This window comes from Thermobia domestica, chromosome 12 (genome assembly GCF_964235325.1).
Source record: "Thermobia domestica chromosome 12, izTheDome1.hap1.1, whole genome shotgun sequence".
Classification (NCBI taxonomy): domain Eukaryota; kingdom Metazoa; phylum Arthropoda; class Insecta; order Zygentoma; family Lepismatidae; genus Thermobia; species Thermobia domestica.
Genome location: NC_137465.1, coordinates 150,400,609 through 150,427,502, shown reverse-complemented (window position 1 = coordinate 150,427,502; position 26,894 = coordinate 150,400,609). Strand labels below are relative to the sequence as shown.

General features: G+C 35.3%; 1 protein-coding gene across 2 annotated transcripts; it reads left to right on the top strand.

The window, feature by feature from the left end:
* Positions 1–399: 399 nt before the first annotated feature.
* Positions 400–25,723, top strand: LOC145666740 (small integral membrane protein 8). Of its 2 annotated transcripts, none has more exons than XM_081734278.1 (3): positions 400–526; positions 23,000–23,220; positions 25,465–25,723. In XM_081734278.1, the coding sequence occupies exons 1-3, from the start codon at positions 406–408 to the stop codon at positions 25,618–25,620; spliced, it is 498 nt and encodes a 165-aa protein (XP_081590404.1). In that variant the 5' UTR covers positions 400–405; the 3' UTR covers positions 25,621–25,723. The 2 variants fall into 2 exon arrangements, with proteins under 2 accessions (XP_081590404.1, XP_081590405.1); XM_081734279.1 differs by having other exon boundaries at positions 503–632.
* The last annotated feature ends 1,171 nt before the right edge of the window (positions 25,724–26,894 follow it).

Sequence of the window (26,894 nt, the reverse complement as noted above, 5' to 3'; positions counted from 1 at the left end):
GGTGTAGGATTTGGAAACGGAGTGGAGGAATATATATAGCATTCCTCTACTTCCTAAAAAATACAATGGGCAAAGATAGGCACAGACGACGGCATAACGTTATGCGTCCTACCTTTTTAGATCCACTTCCCCCTGGTATGGACACAATATCATTACGAATGTCAGAGATAAGACCCCATTGTATTTTGATTACTTCTACATTCTTCTTTTGAAGAAACATTAAATATAACTCCTGTAAATTTTAAAAATCTATGCATCCCTAAAATAGGATAATAGCTAACTTCATTTGCATGTTGTGAAGCTCGCAATCACACACGTATTTGCATTTTGGAAGCTAACGTAGTTATTCATATTGTGTGACGGGAGTGACGTGCTCTCCACATTAGAACATTTTAAAGACATTCTATGGCAACTATGATTAACGAAGGAAACAAAAGAGTAACAAATTGCGATTACGTGCTTTGCATTGACCTTGTACTTAAAAACCAAGGAGGAAGAACTGCAGCAATATTGGTTTACGGAAAAGGTGTGTTATGGGTGATATAATGTTCACGCTGCAAATAAAAGAATTGTAGGTTTTTCAGCAAAGTAGTCCGTACTTACTGAACTTGTAATGTTTTATAATACTATAGGTAACTTGTGTATTGTACAATACTAATAGTCTTCTTATTTCTTTTAACTTAAAGTGCAAGTACACTTTCTAATATTCACAGAGTGGTCGAATGAAAAATTGTTTTTAGTTCTGTACGCTACAAACAATAACACATGGGCTGAAAAGTCCCGGGCCTAACACATAGATGGCGGTAGTTGTATTGCAGTCACCTTGTTTTCAGTGAATACTAACCTTCACAAGACAGCTGTGAGAATTTCATGATATTCTATTCATTCGTCTGTGAGTTATTGTGCTAAGAGTGACCCTACTTGTGTTAGTTTCAAAACAATGGATCAAAAACAATTTCGTGTTTTAATTTTACACTGCTTCTTGATGGGAAAAAATACCGTTCAAGCGAAGCAATGGCTTGAAAAGTGTTATGGGGACTCCGCTCCATCAGAAACAACAATAAAACGTTGGTTTGCTGACTTCAAACGTGGTCGTAGAGACACCGAGGGACGACTTGGGCAATGGGGACCAGTTGTCGACAGGGACAAGATGGGTATCATTCGATTCGTATTAACGAGTAGATCAATAATTGATATGCCATTTTCCCGAAAATTCAATGTTTACCCGGGAAATTAATAAAAATTCGGGATTTTGAGCAATGCTGACCAGTTGTCGACGGGGACGAGATGGGTATCATTTGATTCGTATTAACGAGTAGATCAATAATTGATATGCCATTTTCCCGAAAATTCAATTTTTACCCGGGAAATTAATAAAAATTCGGGACTTAGAGCAATGGGGACCAGTTGACGACGGGGACGAGATGGGTATCATTCGATTCGTATTAACGAGTAGATCAATAATTGATATGCCATTTTCCCAAAACCCAATTTTAACCCGGGAAATTAATAAAAATTCTGGATTTTGGGCAATGAGGACCACTTGTCGACAGGGACAAGATGGGTATCATTCGATTCGTATTAACGAGTAGATCAATAATTGATATGCCATTTTCCCGAAAATTCAATGTTTACCCGGGAAATTATTAAAAATTCGGGATTTTGAGCAATAGGGAGAGTTGTCGACGGGGACAGGATGGGTAACATTCGATTCGTATTAACGAGTAGATCAATAATTGATATGCCATTTTCCCGAAAATTCAATTTTTACCCGGGAAATTAATAAAAATTCGGGACTTAGAGCAATGGGGACCAGTTGACGACGGGGACGAGATGGGTATCATTCGATTCGTATTAACGAGTAGATCAATAATTGATATGCCATTTTCCCGAAATCCATTTTAAACCTGGGAAATTAATAAAAATTCTGGATTTTGGGCAAAGAGGACGAGTTGTCGACAGGGACAAGATGGGTATCATTCGATTCGTATTAAAAAGTATATCAATAATTGATATGTCATTTTCCCGAAAATTCCATTTTTACTCGGGAAATTAATAAAAAATCGGGATTTTGAGCAATGGGGACCAGTTGTCGACAGGGACGAAATGGGTATCATTCGATTCGTATTAACGAGTAGATCAATAATTGATATGCCATTTTCCCGAAAACTCAATTTTTACCCGAGAAATTAATAAAAATTCGGGATTTTGAGCAATGGGGACCAGTTGTCGACGGGGACGAGATGGGTACCTTTCAATTCGTATTAACGAGTAGATCAATAATTGAAATACCATTTTCCCGAATATTCAATTTTTACCCGGGAAATTAATAAAAATTCGGGATTTTGAGCAATGGGGACCAGTTGTCGACAGGGACGAGATGGGTATCATTCGATTCGTATTAACGAGTAGATCAATAATTGATATGCCATTTTCCCGAAAATTCATTTTTTACCCGGGAAATTAATAAAAATTCTGGATTTTGGGCAATGGGGACCACTTGTCGACAGAAACAAGATGGGTATCATTCGATTTGTATTAACGAGTAGATCAATAATTGATATGCCATTTTCCCGAAAATTGAATTTTTACCCGGGAAAATAATAAAAATTCGGGAATTTTGGCAATGGGGACCAGTTGTCGACAGGGACGAGATGGGTATCATTCGATTCGTATCAACGAGTAGATCAATAATTGATATGCCATTTTCCCGAAAATTTAATTTTTATCCGGTCAAATAAAATTTCGGGATTTTGGGCAATGGGGACCAGTTGTCGACAGGGATGAGATGGGTATCAATCGATTCGTATTAACAAGTAGATAGATAATTCGTATGTCGATTTCCCGAAAATTCAATTTTTACCCGGGAAAATAATAACAATTCGGGAATTTGGGCAATGGGGACCAGTTCGACAGGGATGCGATGGATATCAATCGATTCGTATTAACAAGTAGATCAATAATTCGTATGCCATTTTTCCAAAAATTCAATTTTTACGCGGGAAAATAAAAAGTCGGGAATTTGGGCAATGGGGACCTGTTGTCGACAGGGATGAGATGGGTATCAATCGATTCGTATTAACAAGTAGATAGATAATTCGTATGTCGATTTCCCGAAAATTCAATTTTTACCCGGGAAAATAATAAAAATTCGGGAATTTGGGCAATGGGCACCTGTTGTCGACAGGGATGAGATGGGTATCAATCGATTCGTATTAACAAGTAGATAGATAATTCGTATGTCGATTTCCCGAAAATTCAATTTTTACCCGGGAAAATAATAAAAATTCGGGAATTTGGGCAATGGGGACCCGTTGTCGACAGGGATGAGATGGGTATCAATCGGTTCGTATTAACAAGTAGATCAATAATTCGTATGTCGTTTTCTCGAAAATTCAATTTTTATCCGGTCAAATAATAAAAATTCGGGATTTTGAGCAATGGGGACCAGTTGTCTACAAGGACGAGATGGGTATCGTTCGATTCGTATTAACAAGTAGATCAATAATTCGTATGCCATTTTCCCGAAAATTCAATTTTTACCCGGGAAAATAATGTAAATTCGGGAATTTGGGCAATGGGGACCTGTTGTCGACAGGGACGACATGGGTATCATTCCATTCGTACTGACGAGTAGATCAATAATTGATATGTCATTTTCCCGAAAATTCAATTTTTACCCGGTTAAATAATAAAAATTCGGGATTTTTTGCAATGGGGACCAGTTGTTTATTAATGGGGAATACCTAAACAATTAGATGAGAATTTTTTATGTATTCTATGGCATTAGATAAATTCAAATAGATTTTGTGAAGTTGTCCATTGCCGGTAACACGATTTGTAACGTTATTAGTAGGTTCCTGAGGTTATTAAGAAAAGAGCTATTTGACATGAAACTATATTGGGCTGTGTTAATATAGTGGGAGGTGTATTTGAAAAGTCTGGCTTTGATAATTTTCTCGCACACGATATATTTATTTGTGAGTTGCGAAGTAGGCCTGTAAGATGACACATGCTCTTTCAGTGCGGATTTATAGATGATGTTGAAACGGTCTGTTTTCCAACAAGATTTAAAATAGCGTTCTTGACGATATGTGGTATTTAGTATTGTTGGTATTTACATGGACAATATAAATACATATGACATATTATATGAAGTATAATAACATGTGTAGAGGAGAAATCACCTGATTAGGTGATGTCGAAAAAGAGAGTTGTGATGTAGAAGACAGAGGCTCTTTTTTGGTGGTGGAGGCCATCTTATGCATCCTCTTGCATTGTTTGTTTAATGTGGCTAATATCTTGTGGATGTAGGTTGTGACAGCTTTTAGATACTGCAAGCTGGAAATAAACTACTGGAAACCCGAATCTTGTTGTGAAATGACTTGATATTAGACCGAATATACTTGTTTTATGTTTGTTTCTTTTATAATATCAAATGGTTTCCTTGCAACTGAGTCAACTAATTTTCCATTTCCCTGTAGATTAAAAATTCACATTCATCTTTACTAAAGTAGATGTGTGTAACATTACTAATAATAGAACTGCATCCTAGTTATTTTTTCGCAAAGAATAAGTAGAATAGCATCTAAAATTTATGACGAAACTTGAAGAAATAGTTTTCCTTCTTACAGGGTCTGTGATAAGTACTAAAGAAAAATACCCTAGAAAAATCTCTTCCTGCACATAATTCTCCGTTTCAAAAGATTATACAGAACGGGAATTCCAGTTCTGCCTAAAGATAAGATCATTTAAAATGTTTTCTACAAAGTGATGGAGGGCCTTTAGGAAGAACGAGAAGACATCATATACATATATATCGGATGTTATAAAAATGGCACCCATAGCCCACAGATCACTATTCTAAGAGTTAAAATAAAACAAAATATATATTTATATACCTTTCGAGCCTTCGTCTGGAGACACAAATTGCACTATGTCGCAACGTCGCACATAACGTACCATAGATTATATTTACCAATCTATGAAAAAATTATATCGATTCTTTCCAGGTGGCAGCTAAAGTCGATATTGATTGACAATAGCATCACTTATTAGTGTAGCAATCGGTTTAACTGCTTGTTCTATTCGTAGAGTAATGCTAATGGCTCCGAATTAATCTGCTACATTGCCACATTGTGAAATTTTGATTCCCCATAGCGGCTGAAGGAGGCTCCGGAGGTCAAATCATCATATAACATTTTCGCTTTATTTCGGCCTGTAGAATAGTGCTCTGTAGTTCGTGGGCGCCATATTAAAACACCCAATATATAACGTAAAGAAATACAAGAAACTTACGTAGGTACGTTGATCACACTTCAAATATGTATTTAAGTACTATATAAAAACTATTTTTTTAAAAAAAAAAAAGTAATCAATGGCCTTAGAATCTAAATTTCAAAGTGGAGGGGCCAGAGAGAAGTTCCCCCATTCCAACTTATTCTGTAAATTTATCTTTATGATTTTAGAAACAAATGATTTATAAAATTTAATCTTTGAGTTTTACGTCCCCAATTTATGCCGGCTAAGCGAAAGCAGACGGTGATGATGAAAAATGAGTGAAATGGCTTAATGAAGAAAGTGGGAGGAAACGGGAGAACCCCGAGAAAACCCACGCACACAAATGATTTGTTTTTCCTTTTAAAACAATCAATGGCAAAAGGGCAAAGGCAAATTCATCCAACAGTAAGTTCATGTTTGACGGTAGCTGCAATCAGTCATTAGCTGCAATGATACCCATCTCGTCCATGTCGACAAAAGGTCCCCATTGCCCAAATTCCCGAATTTTTATTATTTTCCCGGGTAAAAATTGAATTTTCCGGAAAATGGCATACGAATTATTCATCTACTTGTTAATACGAATCGAATGATGCCCATCTCGTCCTTGTCGACAACTGGTCCCCATTGCTCAAAATCCCGAATTTTCATTATTTTCCCGGGTAAAAATTGAATTTTCGGGAAATCGACAAACGAATTATCTATCTACTTGTTAATACGAATTGATTGATACCCATGTCGTCCCTGTCGACAACAGGTCCCCATTGCCCAAATTCACGAATTTTTATTATTTTCCCGGGTAAAAATTGAATTTTCGGGAAAATGGCATACGAATTATTGATCTACTTGTTAATACGAATCGAATGATACCCATCTCGTCCTTGTCGACAACTGGTCCCCATTGCTCAAAATCCCGAATTTTTATTATTTTCCCGGATAAAAATTGAATTTTCGGGGAAATGGCATATCAATTATTGATCTACTCGTCAATACGAATCGAATGATACCCATCTCGTCCCTGTCGACAACTGGTCCCCATTGCCCAAGTCGTCCCGACACCGATGATGCAGAACGCAGTGGACGTCCAAATGAGGCAGTAACATCAGAAAACATTAAAAAAAATCCACAAACTTGTTTTGAATGATCGAAAAGTGAAGGTGCGTGAGTTAGCTGACATCGTAAAGATATCAAAAGAACGTGTCGGCTTTATATTGCATGAGCATTTGACTATGAGAAAGCTCTGTTCAAAGTGGGTGCCGCGTTTGCTCACTGTTGACCAAAAACAAGAACGTGTTGATGCTTCTGAGCAGTGTTTGGCCATGTTTAAACGTAACAAACCGGACTTTTTGCGTCGATATGTGACCATGGATGAAACATGGATCCATCACTTCACTCCGGAATCAAAACGATCGGCATCTGAGTGGACAGCAACTGGTGAACCTCGTTCAAAGCGCCCGAAAGCACAACAATCGGCTGGCAAGGTTATGGCCTCGGTATTTTGGGATGTGCGTGGTGTAATATTCATCGACTATCTTGAGAAAGGACATACCATTAACAGTGACTATTATATAGCGTTATTGGAGCGTTTGAAGGCCGAAATTGCAAAGAAACGACCGCATATGGCAAAGAAAAAACTTTTGTAACATTATCATCAAGACAACGCACCGTGTCACAAGTCAATCAAAACAATGGCAAAACTACATGAATTGAACTTCGAATTGCTCCCACATCCACCGTATTCGCCAGATTTGGCTCCCAGCGACTACTGGCTGTTCGCAGACCTGAAAAAAATGCTCGCCGGTAAGAAATTTCGCACGAATGAAGAGGTTATCGCTGCAACTGAGGCCTATTTTGAGGCAAAAGATAAATCGTTCTACAAAAGTGGTATTGAAATGTTAGAGCGGCGCTGGACTGATTGCGTTGCTCTTCATGGAGATTACGTTGATGAATAAAGCTAATTTTGAACCAAAAAAACGGTGTTTTCTTTGTTAGGCCCGGGACTTTTCAGCCCATGTGTTACGTGATTAATGAAGGTGAATTAATATGAAAGAATTAATGAAATGATAGATGAGGACTAAGGAAGCTAGTGATTCTGTGTCCATTTCAAACTCATACGAACCTTGATCTAGTAATGGAACCTTTATACCAGTGGTAATAGTTATCCCATTAAGTTACCGTACCGTATCTTCACTTTCAATGGTCAAACTAGTTCCATATGACCCCTACATGTTTTCCGGAAAACCAGTGTGAAAAATTCAGAGTAACATTTATTTTACAAAGAGCAAGTGCCGGTAACACGAAAGAAATTAAAATTTTACCTCACCTGCTACACACTTAGGTTGTTTGTTAAGCAATGTTTTACTTTGGTCATTTCAATCAATGAATTGACTCGTAGGGAACTCGTCGCGGTCCATGTACCGTTAAGGGGGTCCAAAAGTACACTGGACCCCCTTAAGCTAAGCTAACCTAACCTAACCTGACCTAACTTAGCCTAACCTAACCTAATATAACGTTATATTATGTAATCAAACGAAAATTAATAGAAAAAAGTGGTGTCAAAGGCACTGGACCCCCTTAACGAAACATTGACCCTAGTCGCTTGGAAGGATTCGTTAAATATCACTAGAAATCAGTTCCTAACCTAATCATCAACAGTAAGTCATCACGGGACTCACTATCAGTAACGAATCTAGAAGAACAAATACATTCTCTAAACCGGAACCAAAAGATGCAAATCACTGAATTGGACATTACTGCTGTATCGCCGGATCACACGAAAATTGAAGAAAAAAGATAGTATTATTTAGTTTCTTTCCCACCCTGGCACATTTGGTAGTGATTATTGTTCGAAATATAATGTGGACGTATGCCATAGAAACTAGTGCATAAAACACGAACCAACTTGTGCTAGGTGGTCACTAAAAAGCACGAATGCTATGTGAGTTAAGACAGGAGCGCAGCAGGGGGGCCGAGCGGCAGCAAGAGGATGCATCCGAAGGGAGCAGGCACGTCAGCGGCCGTGGATATACGCTTAAACTAGAATAGTGAAAAAACACTTTCTGTCATAAAATGCAAGGTAGGGGAGATACAAAATGTCATCCAAAAAAGTACCAAATGTACTAAATTCGGTTAGATTATATTGGGTTTGTTTAGATGTTCCTCTTCTTTTCTGTAGTTTCAATTCATTTCTACACTTACGACAATCTGTTCGCCTGTTTAGTAGCCCATGCTTTTCACAGAATTTCAACAACTATTACTCCTTCTTTTTGTACAACTCGATAAAACTCATACACGATATGTGACAGTCTTGTCATTTACGCACCATTTCTACACTGCCTTTCCCATAAATCATAACAAGTGTACCTCTCCGCTAAATAGTCCCTTCCGCCTCCACATATAGTGCCGCTTACAACATAAAAAAACGATTATTTTTTTCTTAACTTCCACTATTGCCTTGACCTGACTTTCACTCACTCTTCCTCACAAACCAAACTAAATTATCCATTTCATCTGGTAAATTTTCTAAAATTGATCCTGTGATACCCTAAATCGAATGAAATGACCTAACTAAAAACTTGCCGTTTGTTGATTTGAATTTAAAGTACCTTGTTAATAGCGATGTTAGATGATAGACGACCAGTAATATTCTGACACAACATACTGTAACTAAATCTACTTCACTATTTGGTATTATTGTGGTGGAACGTGGTGCAAATGGGGTGGGTGATTTCTTTCACGTCCGAAGGTATGAATAAGATGGTCTAGTCTGAAGCACGAACAAGGCTTGAATTTGATGCAATAGCCGGATACACAGACCATAGGGCCGTTCCCCACCATACAATCTCTCCTTCAACAGAGTTGAATAGGACCAAGTCGAGAGATCCAGAAGAGAAGAGTACGGTTGTATAAGTGTGTGTTAATTAACACTCAAGTACACACGCCTTGCCGTAACCACACGCGATACGGGGATTCCCTCTGAAAATAACTCCTCATAGATTTCTACTTTAAAGGTATTTTATTTAGAAATTTTTACTACAGTATAACCTATGTATCTATTTGTTAAAAAGATCAAGAAAGTTTTGTAATTGTTTTTCTGTGAGCGCCAAAATAACCTTTTGCAAATATGTTGAAATTGCAGTAAAATAAGCAATTTTTTTTTTTTTTTTTTTTTAAACGTAAGCACACGCGGTGACGGGGATTGCTCGCACTTTAGAAATTTATTCTTCTCGTAACCTCTAATACAGTTTTCCAAATCTCCCTTTATTCTTACTTAAAACTACGTATGCAAAAGTAGATTAGACCTATACTAAATGAAAACACATGAAACATTTCAATGTAAAAACATTTGGAAAACTAACGTATTTGCAGGTTGATCCACATCACTACGCACGGAATCCGCATCACCTTCACAATCTGACATAGGGAACGGTGGTTGTGATAGGTCAGCTATCTTTACCTTCAACTTCATCATCTCTTATTGAGTTAAACAGTTCCAAAACCCGTCTCTGCTCTTCTTCATACTCGATTGTGATCACAGATACAAGTAACGCGAGTATAGTATGATTATCAAAAAATAGAAACGCATACACACGCGGTGAGGGCTCTTCCCTACAAAACTTTGTCTTTCCACAACGAAAGTTCAAAGAAAAGTGAGCGTCCCATATACATGCAGAAGGAAACAAATTAGGAAGTTACAAGGCGCTTCGGCTACGAGCATAAAGCTATTGTAAAGCAATCATTTTCTTTTTCTTCAAATGCGAATAATCCTCGCTAGCGCATGTGCTTAAGTGTTAATGCGGATACGACATGCAGAAGTTTACACCGTAATCAACCAACTAGTATGCTTTACTGTACTAATGTCCAGCACTATTCAATAGTTCAAGTAATAGGCTTTGAATAGTATTCTATAGTGCCCGAGAATTTGTCATTTTATTTACTTCCGTTTGTTCCAGTTCCCAGTGGGTGAAGAAGTGTCTTTACTTAAATCGACTTTGGAGTTGCGACTCCTAGTAATTTCCCATCAGATTTAGTGATATGCTTATTTTGTTATTGATCTAGTACGCTTTTGGTGTAAAAGAACGTAATTTAATAATGCGGATGTCTCATTTGTGGAGTATATAAATGACAAAAATTTTATTCTCTAAATTTTATATATATATTTTGCTCGAAAGAAATATTTATTTTTCTCTTCGTCTTTTTTCAATGTTGAATCTCTGCTATTAACTGATTGATGGAATGAACAGGTCCTGTCTCCTGCCATATTTTCTTTGCTTATAATGGGATGTGATTCTTGGTTGCTTGATGGATGAATTTGTTTTCTGAAGTAACTGCGGAAATAATCGTAAGATGCTTTTACGTTTCCTTACACACATAGGTTTAGCTCTATTAGTATCTTTTGCTAAGTTTATACTGAAAACCAATCATAAAAGCCTATACCTCTGTTGTGCAGGATCCCTGGTTCAATCCCAGAGCTTGCCAAATGAGCTCTGTGGTGGGCATATACCGTATGCGTATGTTTTCTCGGAGTTCCTCCGTTTCCTTCCACTATCTTCATTTCACAATTATTATCCATCTTAATATCATCGTCTCCTTTGGTCTTGGACTATAATCGTGGGACGTTATACTAAAAAAAAAAATAAACAAACACTATTATTATTATTTACTGACAGGGTTGTTGGAATTTTCCCCAGCCCAAAATTCCCCAGTGTTTTATTTGGGGGGGAGGTAACACCCACAATAAAAGCAAAAAAAAAAAAATGGCCAACCTCAAAAAATATACTTCAAAATTTGGATTGGAATTATAATCTTAATACGATTATAATTACTTGCTTTAATCGTACTTATTAATGTGTGCCTAGTTACAAAATTGGCTTAAAATATGTATTTACCACCAGAATAGAAACCACTGAAAACGCAAAAGGTTTGGGAATCATTCACAATGAATTTTGTTCATGAAGGATCAAATTCGCTGTAACATTGTTCAACTGTAATCTATTACATAAAAATGAAAATAATCCTGTTTCTGCTCGCAACACAGGAAGACGGTTAAAACGTTTGGAATGAATTTTCGGATGCAGTTAGAAAGGTGACATTTTATATATGAACTTCCCATTAAAAGCAAGTGGATCCGTGTCCCTGTATTTCTGAGAGTTTCCATTTTATGTGGGGCATTTTCTATAATTTGAAAGCAATTTTAACTGGTGTTTCTGATCATATCACACGGGGAAACGGTTAAGCAGTTTGAAATGAATTTTTGAACATACAACAGTTAGTACCTACCCTGAGCTGGGATTTTACGTATATCACTTTGATTCAAAAGCGCATCCTAAAACAAGAAGTAGAGGAAGTTCAAAATTTATGTAAAAAAAAATACAATATGTGTCGGGCACGTCAAGTTAGGAAGATGAAATTCGGTATATAAATACCTCAATAAAAATAAGAGGACATGTCACTTCCTGTTTTTGAAAATTTCAACCTTAAAGGAAGAAATAAGGGGGCTTTCTGTAATTTCTTTCTTCACATTTAAATCTACGATGTCTTTTTTTGTGATTGCGTCACGGGAAATGGTTGCGCGGTTTGAAATGACTTTTAGAACATAGTAACTATCTTAAGGTGGAATATTATCATGTAACTTTCCTTAAAAAGCGTATCCTAAGGAAAAAAATAGGTTAAAAATTCATCCCAGAAATAGAATATCTTACTACACTTTCATTAATATGCGTACCCTAAGGGAAAGAACAGGCTCAAACATTTTCCTTGAACCTAATTCTTCCCGTGCAAAAAACGGGTATTTCAGCTAGTATGAAATCAAAAGTAATGCGGCTACATTTCCTTTGTTTTTGTTACATACTTTGTTACATTTCCTTTGTTTTTGTTACATACTAATATAAACAGATAAAATGTATTTCTCTATATGTCAGTTAATTGTAAATCGAGAACGCTTCACATGAAAAAGAAAAGTACTAAAAAATACACCTCTATCTTCTCAACATTAACGGCAATCAGATCGTGGAACTCCCTAATTCTTCTTGCGTATCTGATGGCGTATGTGAAGCACAGTACAATTATTATATGTCACAAAATCCCTTTAATCGTAAAATCTATTGTTAGAAACCAAATTGGCAACTGAAAATCAGGAAAAAATCCATTTTCAACATTTCACTTCTTAAAAAAAAAAAAAAAAAAAAAAAAAACATTCAATAAGGCAATTTTTTTTATCTTTGGCTCCTGAACTTGAGGCACTATCCCAGTATTTGCCTGGCGTGTTTTCAATGAAACCCAGGGCGGCTGGCTCAGTGATTTAAATCATAAATGTGAGAGGGGATTTTATTCCTATTCTGTATTACATAAAATTACCCACCTCCTTGTTATTGTAGATAATTGTGTACTTCCTTCTTCTAGAAATCGAAATATAAGCGAGTGTCGATGGTCCAAAGTGTGGGATTTCACGGATTCCTTGGACATATTTTTTTCTTTCTTCTTGTTATTTCTAAGTTTAGTTCAATGTTTCATGATTATGCACCAGGGCTAAGGGAGACTGTGACGATATGGATAATAATGATGGCGTGACAAAAGTGGTAAGGAACGGGAAACCTTGAGAAAACCCATTCTCATGATGTTTGTCCATCATAAAATGCATTTGGCGGAAGCTGGGATCGAACTAGGAACCCGTGCTAGATGTGAAATACCGCGGTCCCACAAGGGAATTCCATAGTTTCATGTGTACAGTAGAACATATATGCTTAAATGATATATTAAAGTAAAAATATAGCTGTATATATATAGCCTACGCATAAAATTTAATAAAACCCAATTTTGCCCAATAAAACCCAATTTTACTCAATAAAACCCACTGGGCTGGGCTTTTTTTTTTTAACTGGGTTTTTCACAACCCTGTTTATTGATGAACGCTATAGGATACTCACTCACTCACTATTTCGTATGGAACCCAGAGGTTTAATGCCGTATTTACAAAAGCTCTCCATTGACTTCTGTTCTTTGTCAACTAGATATAGTTTGTATTTGTTTTCCTATTGCTGCGAAATCCATCTTAATATTGTCCTCCCACCTCGCCTAGGACTTCTTAATGGTCTTTCCCCGATTGGTTTCCAGTTAAAATATTGAAAGCGTTTTTACTTTCTTCCATTTTGGCTACATGATCTGCCCACATCACCCTCCTAGACTCAATGATTCTAACTATGTTGGGTAAACCATATAAATTATATATGTTCCTCGTTATACAACTTCTGTCGTTCCTCATTCCCATCCGTCTTGGGTCCAAATATTCGCCTTAGAATTTTATTTTCAAATACTTTCAATCTTCGTTCTTCCTTTAAAGTAAGTGGCTATGTTTCATAACCATACAATACAATAGGCATAATTATTGTTTTATATATTTAAACTTCAAATTCTTCGACAGGATTCGCGAAGACAAAAGATTTGAGAACGAATAAAAACGCGAATTCCCTGTCTTCAGTTGACATTTAATTTCTTCGTGGATAAGGTTTTGGTCTGTTAATGTTGATCCAAGATATTTGAAAGTACCAGTACCCACTTTATCGAAAGTATTATTTGATATTTTAGCGTATCCATAATTTGTAGTGTTATGGTGAGGCGAACTTCCATGTATTTAGGTTTCTCTGCATTTATTTCTTGTTGTCACATTATCCACTATCAAATTTACGTCGTCACCAAAAGCCATAGCCTGATGACTGTCATTCAGCGCTAGGCCCTAATTGCTATCTTTGATATTCCTTACAGTGTATTCTGGAACAAAATTGAATTTTAATGGAGGTAAGGCATCTCCTTGTTTCATGCCATTCTCAACATCAGAGCTCGTGGACAGATATTTTCCTATTCAGATTTTACTTCGAGTTTCCTTTAAACACATCTTAATTAATTTTCGATAACTTTTTCGATATTCCTAATTTGGCAAGAATGTTAGGTTTGTTTAGTAACAAAGTCGTAGACCTTTCTGAAATCAATGATATTTGATGTACTGCAATATTGTATTTCCATTTCTTTTCTAGTATTTGACGAATAGTTAATATCTGGTGAATAGTTGATCGATTTCGTGTAAATCCGCATAGATAATCTCCAACAATTTCATCTGCACATGGAGTGAATCTTGCTAATAGTGTTTGAAAGAATTTTATAGGATGTTAACAAAAGAGAGATCCCTCGATAATTATTATAATCAGTGAGAAAAAGCAGAAAGGCAAAAAATATGTAGCAGAATTTTCTTCTGCATGCAACAGGTAGCGCTTTCGGAAGATGCAACTTCCTTCTTCAGCCTGTGGTAGGCTTCAAAAAGGATAAAAAAACATCGAACATCAATTATGTTAAACTGGTTCTGCTATCTACTAAAACGTGATCAATTTGGTTCTGTGATTTTCCATCTGGTGAGGTCCAAATATGTTTATGAATATCACGATGTGGAAGTTTTGCACTTTTCACGATAAGGTTTTTGGATACCTTGGATGCTGCAAAGTTCACAAGTCTAACACCGTTATCATTGCATTCCTTATGCAGACGCTCGTTCCCTATAATCGATTTGAAAATATTATTTCGTCCTACCTTCGCATTGAAATCAAAGTGGTGAATACATATCACAAAATAAATAATAGAGCTGTCTGTGTATCCCGTGACAAATTTCCTTTTATTTGTGAATAATATCTCAAACGATACAGAATTTTTCGTGATTTTCGAGGGCGACAACTTTTTAAAACGATTAAGATAAAGTACTACGACCAGAATTAGTTCTGCGGAAGGTCACAGAGCAGACCGGTATTATTCATGAATGAAAGGAAAATCTTCATATGATACAGAGATAGAGAATCGTAAGTGTTCTTCCATCATTTGACAGATCACTTGCGCAATTGAGAAGCTTCTGTGCACCACGGTCTTCAGCTAATCTTTTTGTCTTCAGGTACGATTTTTCTGTTTCCATACCTTGCATCAGCTGTAGCCACTTTCACCCCTCCCTCTCTTTCCGGCCACCATATTTTCACACAGTTCTTTCATGATAGTCTCTTCTTAACCTATGTTCTAGCTAGTTTCTCCTTTATTTAATTACATCTAATATTGTAATTTTCTCCTTCTCTAATACCTTATTTGTTTTCGTTTGACCCACATAATTCTTTCCGTTTTTCTCCACACAAACATTTCGAAGGCTTTTGGTCTTTCTTCATCGCTTTTGCATATTGTCCTGTTTCAGCTCCATATAGTATATTACCCCATACGAAGCATTGTATTAGTCTTTTTCTCAACTCTTTATTCCAGAACAAACAAAATCGTCTTCTTCCTAAGTACTTCTGTCGCTATTCTTATCCTTGCTTCTATTTCACGTTCACATTTCATGTCAGCATAATTAATACTACCCAGGTACGAAAACTTGTTACATGTTGTATTTTCTCCCCTTGTACTTCTGTATTCGACACAAACTGCTTTCTGTGAGCTCATCCGTGGCTAAGCGGTTAGCATACGCGTCTTTGGCGTGGGAGACCCGGGTTCGATTCCCGAGGGAGCCCATGTGGTGTGGTTGGGATACAACATTAATCAGTGGATCCACGTCTCATATAGCCTCGCTGCTGAACGGGACATTAAACTCAAAATCAACTCAACGCCTGTGTCTGGTGTTTGCAAAATGTAAACAAACGCCATTTCACCCTTGTTTATACATATGTGGATATAAGTTTCCGGTGTTAAAACGTATTATGGACATTCTTTATATCTGCAAAGCCGTACCGTAAGTGGTGTTTTTCTGTGAGTACGGAAAATACTATTAAAGGTAAAAGAATGATAAAACCATCCCCTTACCTAATATATAATCTGTCGCTCCTCACTCTGTCTTGGAGCGCGGAGCGTGCAAACAGTGACGATCGAGGTTGGAAACAGCCCTATACATATACGTATCAAATAGGACAATATAGAAGTATGTGTAGTTTAATAATAATAATAATCTCGTCTTTTAATTAAAATTACGCACTATTTCAGCTCTTTCGAAACAATAAATCCTGTAATTTAAGTACGAGGTTAATAATTATAAATTATGTACTATAATTTTTTATAGCACTAACATAAATAAGAGGAAGTCAGCGCTGGATTCAGAAGAAAGGGTATAGGTAAGAAGTTGGGAAGAGAGCCCTAAATATAGCTTTTATATAAAGGAAATTTGGACTTTGTAACTTATGTGAAAGTGATATTTAGGATAACCTAGGAAATTTAATGTGAAAAAGGGACTCTTGACGAAATTTAATATAAAAAAGGGGCTCTTGACGAAATTTAATTAATCTTATTTGGCATAAAACCTGGCTGTCAGTTCGGAGCCCATGTTAAGATGTATTCCGAATAATATTACGATCTTTTCCCAACGAGCGACCGGCAGTGAAGACTATTTTAGATTCCAGCGGTGATGGGACTATGCTTGTAAGGACAAACATTTGTTTCTCTTATTTTCTTACAACAAAATGTTATTATATTTTTCCTTCTTAAGTTCTTCTATCCTCTTGTTACTGACATAGCGGATAATTTTGATTTTCAAACTTTTTTTTTTTTTTTTTTACCTGGGATACCTTAAATAAATAAAAGTGTCCCTAAATTAAAAACACTTGTCATTTAATGCAAATGTTAATACAATGAAATAACTTAAGATAAGTTAAAGTAACAAAACAACAAAAAGTAATTTCGTACTGCCAATATTAATTTAGAATACCGAATGAAGTTTCGTAGTTGGAATGACACTTCAGCAAGTTCCTGGAATTCTGATAATAAAGGATAAATTAATCGTCAGATGCTATTAGGATTAAGTTAAAGTTTACTACAGTTTACTATTGCATATAGAAATCAGTTTGGAAGCGCATATTCGCGAATTTTATTGTCAGTGTTTTTAATTTTCTTCGAGCCTTATAACTAATCTAAGGTATAATTATCAGCGCTTATTACTATCATCAACCATACTAAGTAATATTATTTATTTACGTACGTACTTATTTTTGTAATTGTTGGAAAGACCAGTTATATATGTAAAGGGCTGAACCGTTGGAAATGAATTTTTGAACATAGTACTGTACCTTAAACTAGATTTTCGTCATATCACTTTGATTAAAATACGTATCCCAAAGACGGATCGGAATCAAAATTTATGCTAGAAATAGTGTGTCCAAGGAAGTTAAGAAAATGAAACTTGGTATATAAAATCCTCGTAAGAATAATGGGTCATGTGTCTGCGGGTTTCAAAACTTCCGTTTTTAAGCGGGAAGGAGGAGGAAATCTATAATCCCCCCGCCTATATTCAAATCAATGTTTTCTGTCATACCATCACGGGAAAACGACTGAATCATATAAAACAAATTTTTGAACATAGATGGTCGATCCACTTTTTATCATGCCATTTTCATTAAAAATGCGTCGAATGAAATGATATCTTGTTGCTTAACGTCCTACGATTATACCCTTAGGCTAAAGGAAACAGATGATTAATGAAAGTGAAATCAATTTTTTTTGTGCTCTCCTACCGGGAATCGAACCCAGAACCAAATATACCAAAGCACACATGCTAGCTACTAGACCCGCGGAGAAAGCGCATTAAAAATGTGTCCCAAAGGACTGGAAAAGGGGGGGGGTTAAACTGTATTCGAAAAATAGAATATCTGACGAGCCCCATATGTTCCAAAAATGAAAATTCATATATATTCTCTTAATTATAAATAAGTGACCTTGTGCTCTAGTGTTGTAGAAAATTCCGCTTCTAAGGGCACAGAAAATTTATGTATTATTCTCAATATATAAAAATAACATCGACGTTGTCTGTTTCATCGTCATGGGGAAACGAATGAACCATTTGAAATAAATTTTTGAGCATAGTTAACATTTGGCTCGAACCGAGTTTGTATCTTGTCACTCACCAAAATGCATATCCTAGGGGGAGAGGGGAGGTTTAATTTATGACAAGGGAGGGTTTCAGATTTATTACAAAAATATGTATCGTACGTTCCCTCCAAGTTAGGAAGATGGAACTCAATATCTTTATTGAAAATAAGTTGACGTGTCTCAGGATTTTGAAAATTTAGCCTCTAGAGAGGAACATTTCTGCAATATTCTAATTTCTTACTTTGTATTCTTAAAATGGCGAAAGTGAGGAAACAGTTAAAGGGTTTAAAATCAATTTTTAAACATAAGTCGGGTTGACCTGGGTATTTACCATTAGCTCTACATTTGGATTGAAATTTGTGTCGTAAGCGAACCGGAACGGGGGAGTATATGTTTCGTAAACAGTATCGACTGCACTGTTTAAGAGGATTTCTTGAAGATAGTTAGCACTTGGCTGAAGCTGGATTTCTGTCGTTATATTTCGATTAAAATACTCATCCTAAGGGAATGGAAAAGAGGGTTGGGTATATTTGCTATAAACTTATTCTTCCCGTGCTAAGAACAGTTATTTCAGCTAATTGAAAATAGGAAGGAAAATGAAAAATAAATTTGAAGAAAAGAAAGCTTGATTCGAATCACCGTACTACTAAAAGATCTTACACATTATTTTACGTGTTATTTTCTCATACTGACAGTGAGTGCAGATAATTTGAAATCAAATATTCATCTATTCACACACATTTCATTCTGATATGCAAATTTACCTTAAATAATTTTGTAATTTTAAAGCAAAAGATACTGATGTTCATTAGTAAAAGGTTATGACGAAAGAGTATAAAAAATGCATTCAGTTAACACACATACGCACTACATATATATATATATATATATATATATATATATACTGGGGCGGATCCAGGATATGATCAAGGGAGGGGCTAAACCATATTTTGCCGTTTTATCCAGTACAAAGCAGGATTTTATCCAGTGTATACCTGAGCGTCAAGGGGGGGCTATAGCCCCCCCTTGGATCCGCCACTGTATATATATATAGTCTTTTGAAAAGAATGTATATTCTGTTTGGAAAGTAATACAAACTTTTTGCAGTTTACAAAATGGTACACGTTCATATTTTATTTTGGTTCTTTACTGATTAAGACGCCTGAAAAGAAATATGTACTAAGGAGGTTATTATAAGTATCTGTCTTTAAACCAATTATTGTGAAGTGAAGTCTCAGGATCACTGTGACCGCCCATTCGTTTATGTAGGGAAAACAATAATGTACTGCTAGTAATTGTCACGTATGAGGAACACCAGGGAAAAAAAACATAACATAAATATTAGAAAAACCCTTATTTCTGTTTTATTTTAATATTACTTAGTAAAAAATATTGAAACCTCCGTGGTTTACGAATTGAAAAGAAATATAATTTAAATTGGATTCTGTTTTTAGAAAAAAACAAGTACAGATGATTTTTTTAAAAAAATCAACCTAAATGATTTTTTTAAATCATATTTTATTAACCCTGCTTATAGTAATTTTTTTCTTCCTTCTTTCTGAGAAAGAGTTCTTTAGTTTTGCTTATATATAAATTGTCTTCTGTAGCCTTGTGTTGTTCGTTGTTCAGTATTGTTTAAAAAAAATGTATTCTTAAGTTTAGTTATTCATAATATCCGTAGTGTGTGATTAGTGATGAAAACATGAAAGATGAACGCAATTTACACATTTAGAAGAAAACGGCTACATGTGGGAATGCTTATTCAAATTTCAATTAAGCTGAGAATAATATTTTTAATGGAGTATATGTAATAGTCACAAATTTTGGAAAAGGAAGAAACAGGGTTGGCTGGTTTAAACCAACTTTAAAATTTAAAAAAAAAAAAAACTGGTTTAAACCAAAAAAAAGAAAAAAGAACGAATAATGCTTTAAATCTTGTGAACTTCATGGTGACGTTTCCACATATCAAATCATCTGCTTTAGTTTTATTTCCTTGTAATCAAGGTGTTCCATTTTCAATTCTCAGTCGAACCACATCCTTTCTTTCAAGTGTTAACCAAGTAGCAGTTCGGGTGTCACTTTAAGCGAAAGCCTTGATAACCTTTGTATTACATAAGGATATTAAGCCTAAACATACAAAACGACATCAAATTGTACATTTCTGCTTGCTTGGATGTCTGTTGTTTTATAAAGAAACCAAGGTTGCTTACATATATTGATAGAAATTGGTAAAATTTAACGACTGCCTACGTAGCTTCCAGCATTAACTTGGATTGGACTTTCAGTTTTAATTTTATTGAATGATGTCTACGTACTAAATCTGTAATTTCATCCCTCAGTTTTAACATACTGATTATGATACGTTTACCTTAAAATTTTGCATACCAAGCAATAACGAAATTTTCCCAATAGCTAAGGCGGGAGTTTCCCGATTTATATATGATGATTACATTACAAGTATGTAAAGATCAGTACAACGTATTTTTATCAGAATGCTTCGTGAGCGAGTCAGCAGACTCGTCGTATTTGAGGCCAACTAATCCCGGTGTCGAGTTCAAATGGAGAAAATTTCTCTCGGATGTAAGCCGAGAAGCGGTTTGGATTCCGCTTTAAGCTTATGAGACTCCTTTTAGCATAACCCCTTGTTGCATAATAACACAAAGGCGAAACAAACTTATTTCTGTCCATATGTAATATAAACACATAGAGCAATTCATTAAAAAAAAAAAAAAAAAAAAAAAACAGGTTTAAAAATTTTTTTTTTTTTTCGAAAAAAAAAAAACATGGTTTTTGCCAACCCTGGGAAGAAAGAAAGTATACATTAATGTGTTGGCAGTTTTACTGGTAAAGATCATAGTGAAGTTGATGTTTAATACATTGTTCTTATATATAATGACTATAATGATTCCGTCAAGATGTTCATTAAAAGATCAAATGACACAGTAACGTTAAGTGACATGAATAAAATCGAAGTCCCAATAAAAAAAAAAAAGTTGAGACGACTTATGCGATGCGGACCAGTTGTTGACTCAGACGAAATGGGTGCGATTCGACATCTTTACCAAAGATATTTCCTCGAAAATTCTATTTTAACTTGGAAACTAACAAAACTCTGGGATATATTGCAATGGTGATTAGTTGTCAGCTGGGAAGGAAATAAGTGTCATTTAACTAAGTAGACAACTGGTCCCCTTGCTTAAAATCGGGATGTTTCTTTTAAAATTCTGGGTTAAAATTGAATTTTCGAGAAAAATGTCTTTGTAAATCTAGATATATGGAACGATACGAATCGAATGACAACCATTTCATTTGACTCTCATTACCCAAAATCCAGGAGTTCTAATGGTAAAGAATTTACTAACCTTCCTAGTATTCTCACATAGTCATTGTCATTTCAACATATCCCGGCGGGAGCTCATGTGGTTCAGATCTCACGGTCAACTGTAGATCCACGTCTCATATAACCTCACTTCTGAAAGGAACACTCAACACAAATCATTTCAACATAAATATTTCGAATGCTTCAATTGGCCATTCCCCGTCAGGAACGAATACCAGCTTAAACCATTTTTTTGCAATAAACTTTTCACATGGGTAGTTGGAGTAACGCAATGGAAATTATGAATTATATAACTATTTTTTCCAATTCTAGATAGTCTTCTCCCTGCTCAATTAAAATGGAGATAACTCTATTTTCTTTCAAAAATCAACAAATTTATAAATGTACACTACTAGGAAATAACCTGTTTATTATTCCTGTAGAACAGAATTCTTCTTTTCTCAACTGAAGTTTTTCAGTAACTGAATTTGTTAAAAGTATATTTATAACGTAGCTCTCATCATTAATAAGAAGACTTATTTAAATTGATGTAGGTTCAATGTAGCCATGCAACAATGTTATCCATGTTTGTGCATTAAACCATACCACAATGCTATCCATGGTGGTACATTCAATGATTATTATTTATACAAATCTTCTTTTATCAAATAAATAACATAAGGAATTAATATATAATTAAAGAGACGGGGTTATATTGTACTTTGAAAAGTAGTACATTTGCTTGAAATTCAATGGTCAGTTATCTCGGGGTGAATAAAGCTATTTTATTTCTGTTTCGAACCGTTTAAGACACAGTGGGGTGCTTTAATCAATTGTAATGTATGAATACATTCACAGGATATTCAGAATAATAAAATAAGTATGTTAAATTCATCCGTAGAAACATTCATATGTTTATCGTAAATACAAGCCGCAACAAAAGTGTTTAATTGAATTTGATTTAATTTTAGCATTCCTTTCAGTAGTGAGGCTATATGAGACATGGACCTACAGCTTAACATGGGATGTGAACTACATGAGCTCTGGCCTGGAATTCACCACGGGTTTCCCACGTCAAAGACATGCACGCTAAGCTCTTAGCACGAGGGAGCTCAAAAGTGTAAATTAAAATCAAACCTGGCTGGTAATGTGAACTGAAAGAAATAAATTCAATATCACACCCCTAAACCATATCTGTTATTGTTATTGTTATTGTTATTATTATTATTATTATTATTGCATGCTGTATACGATGTATGTATGTATTTGTAGTTTTGGTGATTTTTTCTTTTTTATTTTCGATTAGAAACACACTCATTTTTGTTAATTGAAGTTTCTTAATGAAAACTTGTAGTTTATAAATATATATAATATATATTCTACTTGCATGCGCCTTATGTTTGTGTATACATCCTTTTTTCATATTTCTTTTTTTTTTCTTTTGTCGCACTTGGGACTTTAATGCTGTTTGTGTCAGTAAATATATTATCATTATTATAGTTGTTTTAATTTCTACCTAATATATTTATCTAGGTATGAACAGATTCAAGCATATATTAGATACGAATCAACGAAAGAATAGATGGTCCCTCGACCGAAGATCTGTAGCATCCGATAATAAAGATGTGCTGAATGCAGCTGATAGAAAAGCACCCAATACAAGTATTAAAGAGCCTACACCAGGAGAAGGACTTAGGTCAATACGCACCACAGGAGTTTTTAGAGCTGTTAATTTTGAACTATATGTGAAACCAGTAAGTTTTCTCTTTCATTTTTCTTTCTGCGGTAGTGAGTCGAAAAATTAATGTAACATTTGAGTTGAGTTGATTTTGCGTTTAACGTCCCGTTCATGAGGGAGGCTATATCAGACGTGGACCTACTGATTAACATGGAATTCGAACCACATGAGCTTGAACCCGGGTCTCCCATGCCAAAGGCGCGAACACTAACCGCTTAGCCTAGAAGTAGCGTAACAATTGTTACAAGATTTCTGTAGTGAAGTAAGTCCTGGAGTGGCCACTTTAAAATGACAATGTCTTGTATATAAAGCTGAATTATTTGTAGCATGTTTGTCCTGTATACAAATCAATACTGTTGAACCGTTTGAAATGAATTTTGGAACATAGTACCTGTCTCGAGCTGGATAGTGAATTGTTTAAAATTGTTTATGCGCGTTCTGAGGGGAGGAAGCAGCTTCAACATTTATGTCAAAAATAGCGTATTATCTCAGTAGCTCCTCAAGTTAGAAAGAGCTAAAAGTAATTGGACACGTGTCCAAGCATTTTCGAACATTCTGCTTCGAACGGAATAAGGGATATGGGAACCGTGGGTAAAACAGCAACTTCTTATCCGTCTTACCTATACGGTTAGCGTTTGGTGCGGCAGACCCGCTTCGATTCCTGATAGAAGCTTATGTGATTCGGATACTACGTTAAGTTCTAGGTCACATCTTATATAGCCTCGGTGCTGAAAGGGACGCTAGGCTCCAAGCCAATGAATCAATCTACTGCGTATTATATTTTACCGGAGTAACGCTAGTACGTCATCAGCTAGTAGCCAATAATGATGCAGCTTCTATAGTCAATCAGATAAAAAAAAATCAGATCAAGTAAGAGATTGTTGATTGTTCACCTTGTATTCTCAGTCTTTTAAACAAAGAGCGGTCGCGAAGTGTTGGTCTGAAAATCATAATAGTATTACTTTGGAGGTAGATTCCAAATGCTCCTTTCGCTTTCGTCGAGGATCTGTTGCTTTTTCCCTTATGTGAATGGTAGCACAAACAATGATTTTCAATACAGCTATTTTCAAAAATGATATTCGTGACTACAATAAAGATTTCACGGAGGAAAATAATGGTATACTGGGTGTATCAAAAGTCGAGGGTTATAGGCCAACTCCGATTTATGAGTGAAGGTATGGAAATTTTTTTTACTTATTTATACATGTTACTGGACCTTGCCGCCATTTATGGCCTTAAGCCCGTCACGTATGAGGAATGACGTCCCTCGCGAGCACAGTATCTGGAAAATGAAGAAAGGAATCGGCTTCGGCTTGTGTGTGTGCGGTGCCATCCCGGCATTTGCCTGGTATGAATAAGGAACACCCAGGAAAAGTCTCACTTAAGATTGGGTGCTCTAAAAAAGGTGTTACACCTTTTCGACCGAGTATCCCCACTGGAGCGTTACCAACTACGCTACGCGGATCCACCAGAAAAAGGAAAAAGAGGAATGTGATTTTGGAAATAGGTGGTTTTCAATCTAAAATGGTGGATTAAAAAAAAATCCATTGGTGAGTCCCTCTTATGTTAAATAAAAGGGCAATATTGCCACTTTAACAGGTTGTTCCTTTGGATCCTCACCACACCAAGAATACAGTATTGTTGAGAAACGGATTCCAGGTGTTCTAAGTTCCCTTATATAGCAATATTTACATTTCTCTGTCATTTTTGTGAGCCCTTTCATTCCGTTCGAACAGCCTGATGCACTGGAAACGTCATTTTTTCAACGTAAAATATTCTTTAATAGACGCATACCAAGGATAATGATAAGCAGTCGTTGAAACGTATGTGAATAAATTAATAAATATGGACGCTTAAGTGAATTCAAGATTAGTATGTCATTATTATAACAGTAGACTTGTTTATTTACTGTCATATATGTGTATATCGAAAAAAAAAAAAAAAAAAAAAAAACTTGAAGAAACATTCTATATTTTGGATGCTGTAAAATGTTTTGATCCTAAACCTTTATTTTTAACAAACCCATTTCTAACCTAGCGTTGAATTATGAGGAAGAACAGGAAAAATAGCGTTCAAAATGCTAATATCAAAAATTGAACTGTTTAAAAACAGGTTTTGTTTGAAAATCCTAAAATGATTAATGCTATAATGGAACAGCATTTATATTGATTGCGCAAATAATTGTCATTATGAGTAACTGTATACAGCTCAAAAATCCATTAAAATAAGATTAAATTGCTCTTTTTAATTTTTCTTTTAGAACAAATATGTGATGGCGTTCGGATTGTGTGCCATAACATGCTGTTTAGGTTACATTGCATACATGAAAACTAAATACGAAGGAATGGGATTTTATACCGCAGTAAATGAGGATGGCGAACAAGTTTTAAGAAAGAGAAGATCCAGATGGGAGTAGAAATGTAACCACAATTTAGTATATGATATGTATATATGTATATCTTGTACATAGCTGATTGTTTTCTATACTTTTTTCAATAAATTTGTATAGAATCTTTAAATCGATTATTATTGAAATTGAAATGCTCTCTCAAATTGCAGCTGAATGTAAATTTTGTCATTCAAAGAGAACATCAAGATTCCGTTTGAATTTTATTTTTACAATATCAACAGCATAATTTCTTAACGATCCTGTCCATTCTCTGAGCAAACCGAAATCTCCATCAGTTCGTAAACCTATTTTCATTGACATGGTGGAAGACGAACTGATGGATGGCAGTAGGTTCGATTTAAACGTTGATGTTTCCACTATGGTGCTTCTCCAATGGAACATTAACGGATTCAGCAGACATCTTGAGGAATTGAAACAACTTATCTCTGAGCTGTCACCAGTTGTTATGTGCTTCTTGCAGAAAATCCATGCCTGACCCTGGACCTAAATAGGGGCACCCTTTTTTAAATATATACCTTTCTTAAGGAAAATTTCTTGAAATTTTCTCCCGAATTTAGGGACGACTATACATGTATGAGGTATCGTTCGAAAGTCTGCATCCTTCTGAAGACAATGATGCACGAGCCATGAATGTAAGGTAATAAAGGTACGAATAGAAGCCTCTTAATAAAACAGCAAAACTTGATGAGTCAATCACAAAAACTCGAGATACAAGGCAAAACTTCTTATTTTGCTGTATAGAATTATGTTTAATACTGCACTTATTCCGGTCAAATTAAATATAATAAAAAAAGATACAAATATAACCCGGTGTGGCAGATTTTATATATATATATATATATATATATATATATATATATATATATATATACACTAATCTTTCTAATTGTGAATCACTTACAAACATGAAAACTGAATCAACTAAAGCCCATAATATACGATTTGGTTTTAGCCAATTTATCATCAAATAACTAAAACAATATGCAACGTATAATATTTGCAAATGAAAGACATACAATTGTTAAAAAAATAAGTAATAATCAGTAAAATATATAATCTAGATAAAAGATTTTGAAAACAGTTTCGTTATCAAATGAGTTTATAACAAATTTCTATAACAATCATAAATAAAGCGCCATGGCTCACATTTAAAAAAAAAAAAAAAAACTAATACATCTAATAGATGCAGGATGCAGTCTACGAGGATCAATATCTGCGCTTGATAAAATTACCTCTGAAAGGAATGGGAAAGAAAAGATACCCAAATAAGAAGCATGTGG